The 12,695-nt window shown below is 45.5% G+C and overlaps 1 protein-coding gene across 2 annotated transcripts; it reads left to right on the top strand.

Annotated features, from left to right (window-relative positions):
* Nucleotides 1–673: 673 nt before the first annotated feature.
* On the top strand, nt 674–10,137 carry SLC2A8 (solute carrier family 2 member 8). 2 transcript variants are annotated; one of them, XM_018562064.1, is made up of 10 exons: nt 674–756; nt 2,235–2,397; nt 4,938–5,144; nt 6,175–6,274; nt 6,346–6,557; nt 6,640–6,789; nt 6,877–6,985; nt 7,774–7,938; nt 8,084–8,229; nt 9,877–10,137. In XM_018562064.1, exons 1-10 carry the CDS (start codon nt 674–676, stop codon nt 10,054–10,056), a joined length of 1,515 nt encoding a protein of 504 aa, XP_018417566.1. In that variant the 3' UTR covers nt 10,057–10,137. The 2 variants fall into 2 exon arrangements, with proteins under 2 accessions (XP_018417566.1, XP_018417567.1); XM_018562065.1 differs by having other exon boundaries at nt 677–756; nt 6,643–6,789.
* The last annotated feature ends 2,558 nt before the right edge of the window (nt 10,138–12,695 follow it).

A 12,695-nucleotide genomic window follows, 5' to 3' on the forward strand; every position in this document is an offset into this window, starting at 1 on the left:
ATGTCGCGATAATTCCCGGATCCGCCATGATGGATAAGGGCAAGGATGTAGATGGGTGATATGACAGTCCTGGTTGGAGGTGGTGTTCTGTCGAAAGAGCAAATTCATTGAAATCTCCAATTACGTCACTTCCGGCAACTTGCCAGCAGAAGATTTGTACGAATCTGCGTTACTGCAGTACATCGGTGTAGAGCTCCTGTGCCTGTGTTCTGTCGAAAGCTCCAATGCATAGAACATCTTCTCTGTGTCATGTGCCGCACTCAGCTGACCAATTATAAGGATCATGTGATGCTTTCAGCGCCTGATCAGGTGAGGTGAATACAATGAACATGGGGGTGATAATATAATACATTATAGAGCATATCTATGTGCAGGGCGGACTGTATGGTATGGATGATATGGTGGCATCGCTACGTTATTACTTATACAAGCCGTGGACGGGGAGAGTGTTCACATCCAAGTACTTGAAACTGAATTTGTCACTTTATCTCTCATCTAGAGCTATCCTCAGCTACTGTAGTGTGAAGGCCTACCTACACCACGGTTCCATTTCTATCCAATCAGGTACCCTCATAACATGGCTGATACATATGGAAGGGATTGTTCAGTCATATATATGGCTGGAGATTGTGCATGTTATGGTGCAAGCTTACGGACATGTTTCTCTTTCAGCATGATGGATGGGGAGGATGTTCAGCCTCTACTGGATCTGTCTCCTACTCAAGACAGACAGACACAGCACGACTCATACCTGAGGTAGGTGGTGCACTGCGTTGTGTGCTCGTGTCAGTCATGGCTACCCACACTGCTATGTTTAGTGTATGCAGACAGCTGAGGATAGTCCGCGGTGCACACTATGATATTGTCATAGAAAGGCACACAAAAACTTAGTGTACGCACCCTAACACTCTCCTATAACAGAAAAGAATAGTCCAGTGTATGCACCCTAACACTGTCATATAACAGAAGAGAATAATAGTGCAGTGTACGCACCCTAACGCTGTCATATAACAGAAGAGAATAGTCCAGTGTATGCACCCTAACACTGTCATATAACAGAAGGGAATAGTCCAGTGTACGCACGCTAACACTCTCATATAACAGAAAAGAATAGTCCAGTGTACGCACCCTAACACTGTCATATAACAGAAGAGAATAATAGTGCAGTGTACGCACCCTAACGCTGTCATATAACAGAAGAGAATAGTCCAGTGTATGCACCCTAACACTGTCATATAACAGAAGGGAATAGTCCAGTGTACGCACCCTAACACTGTCATATAACAGAAGAGAATAGTTCAGTGTACGCACCCTAACACTGTCATATAACAGAAGAGAATAGTCCAGTGTACGCACCCTAATGCTGTCATATAACAGAATAGCCCAGTGTATGCACACTAACACTGTGATATAACAGGAGGGAATAGTCCAGTGTACACACCCTAAGACTGTCATATAACAGGATGGAATAGTCCAGTGTACACACCCTAAGACTGTCATATAACAGGATGGAATAGTCCAGTGTACACACCCTATGACTGTCATATAACAGAAGAAAATAGTCCAGTGTACACACACTAACACTGTGATATAACAGAAGAAAATAGTCCAGTGCACACACACTAACACTGTGATATAACAAAAGGGAATAGTCCAGTGTATGCACACTAACACTGTCATATAACAGAAAAGAATAGTCCAGTGTACACACACTAACACTGCCATATAACAGGAGGGAATAGTCCAGTGTACACACTGTACAGTCCAGTGTACACACTGTCATATAACAGAAGGGAATAGTCCAGTGTATGCACCCTAACACTGTTGTATAACAGAAGGGAATAGTCCAGTGTACGCACCCTAACACTGTTGTATAACAGAAGGGAATAGTCCAGTGTACGCACCCTAACACTGTTGTATAACAGAAGAGAATAGTCCAGTGTACGCACCCTAATGCTGTCATATAACAGAATAGCCCAGTGTATGCACACTAACACTGTGATATAACAGGAGGGAATAGTCCAGTGTACACACTGTACAGTCCAGTGTACACACTGTCATATAACAGAAGGGAATAGTCCAGTGCACGCACTCTGAAGTGCGTCATATAACAGTAGAGAATGGCCCAGTATGCACACTCTGATGTATTCATATAACAGGCGAGAAAACAGTAGTCCAGTGTGTACGCTCTGACGTTGTCATATAACTTGCCTTTCCTCATTTTCCTCCCACAGGAAGGTGCAGAACAAGAATCTGTATTTTGCTACGTTGGCTGCTGTATTGGGTCCTCTGAGCTTTGGTTTTGTCCTGGGTTTCAGCTCTCCAGCCATCTCTAATTTAGAGCATGTAGAGGATCCGCGTTTAATATTGGACAAGAACATGGCATCGTGGTTTGGCGTGAGTGTTTCTTTGTGATGTACATTGCCCATCTCAGGTATGCAAACCGCATAGTTCAGTTCAGTGAGGGAGGACCTGGCAGATCAGCGAGAGGTGAGGGAGGACCTGGCAGATCAGCGAGAGGTGAGGGAGGACCTGGCAGATCAGCGAGAGGTGTGGGCGGACCTGGCAGATCAGCGAGAGGTGAGGGAGGACCTGGCAGATCAGCCAGGTGGGGGAGGAGCTGGCAGGTGAGCCAGAGGTGGGGGATGAGCTGGCAGGTGAGCCAGAGGTGAGAGATTTGTTGATGGATCACTGCGGGTAGGGGGAGTCTAAAGATCTGACAGATCACTTGGGGATGACTGACTGAGCTGACTTGTTTGCTGACTGGTGTATTTGATGAAAATACTGTTTCTGTTTACAGTGTGTTCGCTGCAATTTCTGTGTATTTAGCCCTGTAGACACTGGCGGAACTACCAGGGTCGCAGCGGTTGCAATTGTGACCGGGCCCTGGCGTTCCGAGGAAGAAGAGGGCCAAAATAGTGTATGATGTACATTGCGAGAGGTGAGGGAGGACCTGGCAGATCAGCGAGAGGTGTGGGCGGACCTGGCAGATCAGCGAGAGGTGAGGGAGGACCTGGCAGATCAGCCAGGTGGGGGAGGAGCTGGCAGGTGAGCCAGAGGTGGGGGATGAGCTGGCAGGTGAGCCAGAGGTGAGAGATTTGTTGATGGATCACTGCGGGTAGGGGGAGTCTAAAGATCTGACAGATCACTTGGGGATGACTGACTGAGCTGACTTGTTTGCTGACTGGTGTATTTGATGAAAATACTGTTTCTGTTTACAGTGTGTTCGCTGCAATTTCTGTGTATTTAGCCCTGTAGACACTGGCGGAACTACCAGGGTCGCAGCGGTTGCAATTGTGACCGGGCCCTGGCGTTCCGAGGAAGAAGAGGGCCAAAATAGTGTCGCTCCTTCCCTGACGCACAGCCAGCCGCAGAATGTACAGGCGACTGTGCGGCAAGGCAGGAGATGCTCTCACTCCCGCAGAATGTGCTGCAGGCAGCGCTGGGCAGCAAATTCTGCTGTGTAAGGACCCTCTCATCCTAGCCCCGCCCTCTGGCCGCTAGGGCCCTGCAGGAGAGACGGAAGGTAAGTCTGGAGTGGGAAAGGGGGGTGCTGGTAATATTTTTTATTAAACCACGACTGGTGGTATTCTGCACAGCAATGCAGAATAGCTCCAACTATGCAAGACTACAAGTCCCAGCAATGCATTATAGTGGGAGGGGGCGGGGGGGTGCTGGTTATATTCTGTATAGCAGACTTTTATTATAATGTATTGCTGGGACTTGTAGTCCCGCATAGCTGGTGTAATTCTGCAATGCTGTATAATCATTATACAGCAATGCAGAATAGCACCAACTATGCAGGACTACAAGTCCCAGCAATACATTATATTTTTAAGTATGGATGCACCAGGTGGCAATACTGGGCATTTTCACAAGTACTCATACTCGTGAAAATGCCCCGATACTAAACGCAGATACCGGTGTTCTGTCGAGAACACCGGCCTAGTCGAATTTGCTGACCTCAGCATCTGCGCTTGCACACAGACCAATATTATCGAGGAAACCGGGATTTATTGACAAAATATTTGGTTTCAATTGTTAATTGTGACCGTTAATAATATTCCATCAGTCATTTACTGCCATGCACAGTATATTATTGATGGTCACAATTAACAATTACAAACGAATATTTTGTAAATAAATGTGTTTCCGCATTAATCCCGTCTGTGCGCAAGCGCAGATACTGGGTCGGCGTTCTCGACAGAACACCGGCACTACATTTTTAAACAAGCGGCGGCCTGAGGTCCCGCGCTTGCTGGGGACCTCGGCAGCCTTCCTGTTAACCATGCGGCGCCATGGCTGTTGGGGGGGGCCCTTCATGGTTTCTGGCACCGGGGCCCTGAAGGATCTAGTTACGCCTCTGCCTGTAGATATTTGTGACATTTATCATAAAAGAATGTATAGAGTCAGTTATTTCTTATCACCATGTACTGTATTCGAGGTGGAGAAAGGGGAAGTGCAGCTTCCTCTCATGTGCTTATGGTTCTCCTAAATGAGTGTGAAGGTCACAGATAATGGAGGCATCAGCACCTATCTGACCAGAGTCATATACGTGGCAACATTAGCTATAACCAGCTGCATCTGGCCAGTGTGGTATTATGTCTCAACTGGTCTGTGAATAAATGTTTCTGACACATACAGCAGACACTCCGTGATCTTTTATTGATCCTGATTATTGAATTGCTGATACTGTCACATGTCACCATTACACGGATTAATTATCCGTCAGAGCCAACCAATTCTGATAACTCTCCATTATGTAGTTCCAGTTGGTGCTCTGTTATATTTTGTTTGTAGTATAGTGACTGCACAGCTCATATACTGAACTGGCGATGTCCTCACTGCCTACAGCAAACTAAATTCTGATTAAATGGGTTATAGGATAAGCACCATTCAGCTCACTTGTGTCTTTTTTTAATTCTCTCTTTGGTCAGTCTATTGTCACCATAGGAGCTGCTGTTGGAGGGCTATTTGGAGCATGGATGGTGGATCGGATAGGCCGGAAGGTCAGCCTCGTGATCTGTTCCATACCGTTTGTCTTGGGCTTCACCTTAATTATCTCGGCACAGAGCGTCTGGATGTTACTGGGGGGACGGCTGGTTTCTGGAGTGGCCAGCGGCATCACTTCATTGGTGGTCCCTGTGAGTTTCCTCTCATATCATGTAAAGCAATGTAGACACCTTCATTCAGAAAACAGTAGGTCCCCCTGCACTCCTAACAGCGCTACCGTTCCAAGTGAAAATAGTGGTGCTTGCAGTGACCATCACGGATGGCGCCGTGTACAACAGTCAATGAACAATAGAAATCACCAGCACTCTATTTGGACTAAACGTCACACATCGCATAATCCAACGCTTCGGGAGAGGGCAGAGATGTGACCACATCTCTACCCTGATGAAGGGACCCTGCGTGGTCCCGAAACATTGGATTATGCGATGTGTGACGTTTAGTCCAAATAAATTGACTTTTTTTGAATTTCATTTACGGAGTGCTGGTGATTTCTATTGTTCATTGACCTTCATTCAGAATTCAGGAGGCAGTCTAATGTATAATCTGGTACTGCAGTAGAATATGCTCAGAAAGGTCTGGTACCAACTGCATATGGCCTTCTGTGATTTGTACTCTTTATTAATTCCTGTGTACATAAGCACCTCAAGCTGACACAGGCAAATTTGCCTTTAGAGTAGAGTGGCTTTTACTAAAATATTTGTGGGGGGTTAATGTCAGGAAAGGGCGTTCCAAAAGAACTGCATACACATTTAAATGCTTGCAAAAGAGTTCTCATTATCACACACCATAGAATGATATGAGAAATGAGACAAGGGACCTCTAACGATCCATCCACATTGTGGATCACGGCTGCAGGCATCCTTTACGCAACAGCATAACTGCAGGATGCTGGCTTCTCATTCCCTTCAGAATATGTTTCTGATACCTTGCCAGTCAGCGCTGCTTGTAAGGAAGAGTTTTACTTTAAAACATGATTATTTTAGGAGTGCAAGCTGCTGACATTGAGCAGCCAGGTGTTGGGAGCAACAAGACAGCTAGTGCCATTGTGTAGTAATTATTGTGGATGCATGTCATTGTCAGGAATCCTCCTATCCTATGGATGCATGTCATCTTATCCTATGGCAGAAGTAGCTCTCTCTCATGTACCATCCTTTCTTGTAGGTCTATATTTCTGAGACTTCCCACTCTGGAGTTCGAGGGCTGCTGGGCTCTTGTGTGCAGTTGATGGTGGTCAGTGGAATTGTTGGATCCTACATTGCAGGTATGAGATGGTGGAGGTGGACTGAGGAAAGCCATATTTTGTGTGCCTCATTGTCTGCTGATCTCCTGTAGGAATGTTCCTGGAATGGCGCTGGCTTGCTGTGCTCTGCTCTGTGCCGCCTGTCATCATGGCAGTATTTATGATGTTCATGCCAGAGACGCCACGGTACCTCATCAGCCAGAACCAGAGGGCCAAGGCCTTGTCTGCACTCAGTTTCCTGCGGGGACCAGACGTGGATCATGAATGGGAGTACCGACAGATTGAGTCCGGTGCAGACCAGCAGGTAGATGTCTCTTTGTGATCCATGAAAAATGTTTGTTATTAATGACTGACCTACATATTAATCTACTTTTATGTCTGACCAGGAGGGTGGTCTGAAAATGGCAGATCTCTGGAACCCAGCCATTTATAAGCCATTCCTCATTGGAATTACCCTCATGTTCTTCCAGCAGTTCACTGGCATTAATGCCATTATGTTCTATGCTGACATGATCTTTGAAGAAGCCAATTTTAAGGTGTGTGGTGCCTCCTGGTGTACAGTGATAGGAACCGGCCACACTAAATAGCTCCATGACAACACTGTGTCTCAACATATTTTCCAGAACAGCAGCCTGGCGTCTGTCATTGTAGGCTTGATCCAAGTGGTGTTCACGGCTGTGGCAGCGCTCATCATGGACAGGGCAGGAAGGAAAATTCTACTAATTATTTCAGGTATAAGTTTTATTATGTTTATTATATGGATTGGTTCCTGGATGAGCCAACGCACTGTGTGAGGAGTACTATCTCCAATGAGTCTCTTTATTCAATGTTTATAATGACAATTCATTAAAGGAGAACTATGAGGTGAGTGATTTTCACTCAACCTCATCGTTCAAGCCGACATGTGACAATGAAACTGTCACATGTCGGCTCAATAGATCGGGAAGTGAGCGAGCACATACTGTCGCTCGCTCACTTCTCGATCATCTCCCTGCAGAGAGCGGTGACTGTCACTCACTCTCCATGCAGGGATTTCCCCTGTCTGATCCTCCAGCGCTGACTGGCGGAATGGACGGGTGAGGGCCCGGGTACAGCTGGCTCTGTCTCTAGATAGGCAGTGTCAGCTGTCAATCACGCAGCTGCGTGGATCTCGACAGTAATGTCTGGATCCGTCCCGGCTGCGGCGTCTCAGTATACTGAGCATTGGGTCACGGGAGGACGCTAGTTTGTGTCCTCCCATGACCCTTAGAAGAACTATGGGGAAAAACACTGACCCCATAGTTCTCCTTTAATGGGTGGACCTGATTCACCTGCTTTCAGGTACACAGTGTAAATGACTTTGCTTGGAAGTACAATACTTTGTGTAGACAGAAAGTATTCATATGAAATATTTCATATTTACCAGTTGCAGGCAGTGGTTCTGCCCTGGTAAGCGACTCTCCTTACTTACCCTCCCCCACCACCATTTGATTCTGACGTGACTGGTTGTCCATCTGACATCCTATTTTCTCTTACTTCAGGTACCATAATGGCTGTCAGTGCCACCCTGTTTGGGGTGTATTTTAAAATCATGGAGATGCATGCTCAGAATGCCTCCAATGTTCCGCCTCTGACGGCTATGGCGGAGAGCTCAGGAGAGCAGCTGGCATGGCTGCCCCTGGCCAGTATGGCACTCTTTATTTCTGGTGAGTAATCGCCATTTGGCGTCTGTACTGGATGGTTCACCACAAAAGACGTGCAAAGTGGGAGGAATTGAGGGAAGAATGTCTTCTGATTGGTCTCTCAGTGATCCTTATTGCCTCTTACTCTATGTTTTTTTGCTTTCTACAGGTTTCGCTATTGGCTGGGGTCCCATTCCTTGGCTGGTTATGTCTGAGATCTTCCCTTTGCGTGTAAGGGGTGTGGCCAGTGGAGTGTGTGTTGTTACTAACTGGGGCTGCGCTTTCCTGGTGACAAAGGAGTTTCAGGACATGATGGTATGTTTGCTGCCTGAAAGAATGATCAGAATGTCAAGTGTAGGAACGTTTTACATCCACTTACAGCATGCTGGCTGGCCAAATCCCAGGAGCCAGGTAGCCAATGCCCTCTTCAGATTTACAGTTGGCTCCTAATTTTTAAAGTTTTCTCTAGCTGTTGTCAATAGAGCTGACTCCTAAACAAAATGCTGCTGCCTCCTGAGTTCCATATTATTCCATCCCTGACGTACAGTGTCAGCATCATTGGCAATTGTTCAGTCAGATTAGACTTCTGATGGAGGTACAGATGGAAAGCATGCCCTGCCACTTCATGATTGTAAATGACTTTTATTACCTTTAGTGTATTTTGAGTAGTCTATTAGCTTTAGAACAGAAGGCAATACCACCTTTTTAGAAGATCATTTACAAATAGCTACTTAGTCCATCCCGCTCTTGTACCTTTCTACACCAGCTAGAAGGTGCACAGCCTACGGTGTTACCAACTCAAATCCAAAATGGCCGGCACACAAACCGTTAAGACCTCAGATGTTTCTGAAGTTCAAAATGCAAAAATCGTTTTGCACTTTGCACTTTGTAACTTGGTTTTTTACCTTGGTAAACATCTGAGGTCTTCACTATTTGTGTGCTGGCAATTTTTGCCTTTTCAGGTTTGTATTGCTGCCTGGAGATTCGCGCTCTCTAATTGTCTTGATCACTAATATGTCAAGCAAAACAAATGGCAAACGCACTCATCAATTCGTCACCATCTTTACAGCAAAGTGCACATAGAAGGGCTTTATACAGTAAAACAGCAAAAAGTTTCCCAGCACACCCACCAGCCAGCATGCAAAAAAACTTGTCTCACCGCTAAGGTTACAAACCGAGGTTTAGATACATGTCTTCTGCAGAAAATGTGAAAGCCGCACAGCCGCGCCAAGGCACCTCCTAGATAGTGCGGTCCTAACTCTAAACTGAGAGTCTCCATCTTGGAGCACATGTGGCAAAAGATAGAATTGGGTGAAGGTTTGTCAGGAGCAAGCCCAACCTCCTTAAAGGCACCCAATTTTATCGTTTGCCACATGTGCTCCAAGATGGAAACTCTGATAGTTTAGAGTTAGGACCGCACTACACATAGGGGCCTTGGCGCGGCTGTGCGGCTTTCACATTTTCTGCAGAAGACTTGTATCTAAACCTCTGTTTTTAACCTTAGTAGTGAGGTTTTTTGCATGCTGGCTGGTGAGTGTGCTGGGAAACTTTTTGCTGTTGATCACTAATCTGACTGGGAATGAAAGTGAGGGTAAATCCAAATTACATTTTGAGTTGCCATCAGAACTGGAGGGGGGAGGAAAAATCTTCCAATGGGGGCACTTGTTCCTGTGATAACTGTCTAAGAGGGGATATCCCTCACATTGGCAGGATACTCATTCACTACCCGTTGAGGACACCACAGGAAATAAAATACAATCTCCCTAATGAGACACAGATGGCAAAAAAACAACAACTTGCAGGGCTTTTAGATCTACTTTAAATGAGGTAGCCAAATATTTCCTGCTTAAGTAAAGTCCGGCGATCTCAGTGCTGATGTACAGCACCGCCGGTCACCTAGCACTCTGTTTATCATGTAGAGTTTAAATGACAGTGTCCCCTAATAATCCTCTCTTTTGGCAGGATTCTCTGACCTCCTATGGAACATTCTGGTTATTTGCAGCTTTTTGTGCTCTTAATGTTCTTTTCACGGTTCTTTTTGTCCCGGAGACGAAGGGGAAAAGTCTGGAACAGATTGAGTCACACTTTCAGATTGGACGGGGCCCAGCAAGATTTGGCTCATTCTCCAATACGATTCAGTAACTGACTGTAAATTTGTTACCTGATGGCAGGTGCTGTTATTTTACAATGATGGGATTTATGTCTACTATCAGAAAGGATAGCTGACTTTGTGACAGCCAGTGAAAGACCTATTCCAGACTCCTCAGGAATCAGCTGCTTTGAATCCAAAGGATGGTCTTCTGATCGGTGAAGGCTTGCAGTGGAGTGTACCGTGGCTGCATGTAGCTTTTCTGGGATAAATATCATCAAGTTGATGCAGTAAATGATATAATACTACTGAGATGTACAGCATCAAGACTTCTGATTGGACTACAAATCCACTTTTATGCTCATGACTGGAATAGGCAGTGACATATCAATCAGGCTCCACCCATTCTAAAGAAGAAGGCGTGATTTGACGTTTGAGCTGCTTATTGCAAAGCAAATAATCATGACGGCTATTATCTGGGCGTTGCTTGCCGTCAAGTCTGTGGTGCTGGGTGCTTGTTCTTACCATTTCTTAATTGGTTGTGGATGGCAAGCTGCTTCAGCTGTTTACTGAGGTATACCTGGACTTAAGGTGCCCATACACTGCTCGATTCTCGTACGAGATTTGCTGGAAATCCGGCGATCGTACGAGAATCGAGCAGTGAGAACGGAGACGTGCGACCGTTTCTACTGACTGCAGTATGAGACATGTATGTGATATTCCATGTCTAGAGCATCCCATGTGCTGATCATACAACTGCTGTGTGTATAGCTAAAACTGTATTTGTTCAGGAAATGTTTCTACGACATTTGCACTGTGTGGAATGTTTTTGCTATTTTCAATACCTAAAATGGAACTAGTTCTCTACAGAAAAAGTATGCACACGATGTAAATATATGTATCTTTTATACATAATACATAACCAGTGTTCAAATGTAAGAGTGTTCCAGGAGACAGGTATGATTGTTACAGAAAGGTGTCCCGTCTGAATGGTGATTCCTTCTTGAACCTTTTCTGAGTCTCCATAACATTTTTCTAATGCTGATTGTTACTAAACAGATTATCCCAGGAGCTTGGCTTCTCTGATGTATCATCTTGGAACACAACTTTTCCTGACAGGCGCAGAAAATGAGATATACCTTTCTATGGGCGTCACATTATTCACTTGTTATATGGTACAGGAAGGTTATGATGGTTTGTCAGAAAATGTCATTAAATATCATTAAAGTGTTATCATTTACCTAACTGAACGGATTGTACCTTATGCTGTTGTTGGTCCCTGGTACCTCCATAGTTGTAAAATGTTGCAGAGAAGAAGCCTTGGTGACCTCTGGCAGGACCATTTCCAGTTACCTTCTGGATGGGGCCGCTGGACAAGCTGTATAAAGTTGTTGGTTTTTTTTTTTTCTATTGCCTTGTTTGGCAACAGTGTTCACTGGGCTGTCAAATCACATTTTACAGAAATTCTTTATTTAGCAATTCCTGTGCAACTGACATGTAGTACAGTGGTGAGGAGATGCAAACACAGGACAAAAACATTTTGCTTAGAGACGCAATGACACTCAAGTCTCCCCCTCTACTCCACAACTCTCCCCCTCTACTCCACAACTCTCCCCCTCTACTCCACAACTCTCCCCCTCTACTCCACAACTCTCCCCCTCTACTCCACAACTCTCCCCCTCTGTGTCCTTGTGTGTCACTAATCTACTATCTGACATATCCGTCTGGATGCCACAACACTTCTTAAGACTCAACCTTTCAAAAACTGAGCTCATGATATTTCCTCCCGCTCGTGCACCTTCCCCCAACTTTTCCTTTGAGATTGATAACACAACTATCCAGCCCTCCCCCCCCATGCCAAGGTCCTAGGTGTCGTCCTTGACTCGGACATCACCTTTCTTCCCCACATCCAATCACTATCCAAATCCTGCTGCCTCCACCTTCGTAACATCTCCAAAATACGCTCCTTCCTCACCAAACAAACCGCTAAATTACTCATCCACTTGCTTGTTATCTCTCGTCTTGACTATAGCAACTCCCTCCTCATTGGCCTACCATTGCACAGGCTCCTCCCTCTCCGTCTATCATGAATGCAGCTGCTAGACTCATCCACCTAACCAAACGCTCAGTGTCTGCAACCCCCTCTGTCAACCCCTTCACTGGCTTCCACTCGCCCAAAGGATAAAATTCAAAATATTAACAATGACTCGCAAAGCCATCCACAACTCCACCCCCGGCTATATCTCAAACCTGGTCTCAAAGTAACAACCTAACCGTCCCCTCCGCTCTTCAAAAGACCTCCTACTTTCCTGTTCCCTTGTCAACTCCTCCCATCTCAGGTCTATTCCCGTGAGGTTGGTAATCATTGTTTTAATTGTAGACCAGAAGGTTTGCAGGAGGGGGCACTTCCAAAATGTATGGAGGAGTGTACCTGGTTTGGTGCCACATTTCAAACACAATATTAAGGTTGGTGGCAAACATTTGTGACGGTATGTGGGTACTCTGTACCATCTGATCAAATGTTTAAAGGCCAATTCTTGGATTGTACAGGCTATGGAGGCTTTGTGGGTGAAGTAGATTATTTTGTCTCTGGTTTTGGGAGAAGGAACAGTCCAATTCTGATTCTCATTTGTGGATTTAAGGAGGAGAGAAGTCAGATGCAGCTAAAGTTAACATAGTAGGCTAGAGAGAG

This window comes from Nanorana parkeri, unplaced genomic scaffold, assembly GCF_000935625.1.
Source record: "Nanorana parkeri isolate BGI_ZX_2015 unplaced genomic scaffold, ASM93562v1 scaffold559, whole genome shotgun sequence".
Lineage (NCBI taxonomy): Eukaryota > Metazoa > Chordata > Amphibia > Anura > Dicroglossidae > Nanorana > Nanorana parkeri.

What these genes read in the sequence shown, in the direction of transcription:
- SLC2A8 (XM_018562064.1), top strand. Translation starts at nt 674, where the DNA reads ATGATGGATGGGGAGGATGTTCAGCCTCTACTGGATCTGTCTCCTACT. An exon ending in CAGCACGACTCATACCTGAG is followed by an intron (nt 757 to 2,234) that starts GTAGGTGGTGCA and finishes TTCCTCCCACAG; the next exon opens with GAAGGTGCAGAACAAGAATC. An exon ending in TCACTTCATTGGTGGTCCCT is followed by an intron (nt 5,145 to 6,174) that starts GTGAGTTTCCTC and finishes CCTTTCTTGTAG; the next exon opens with GTCTATATTTCTGAGACTTC.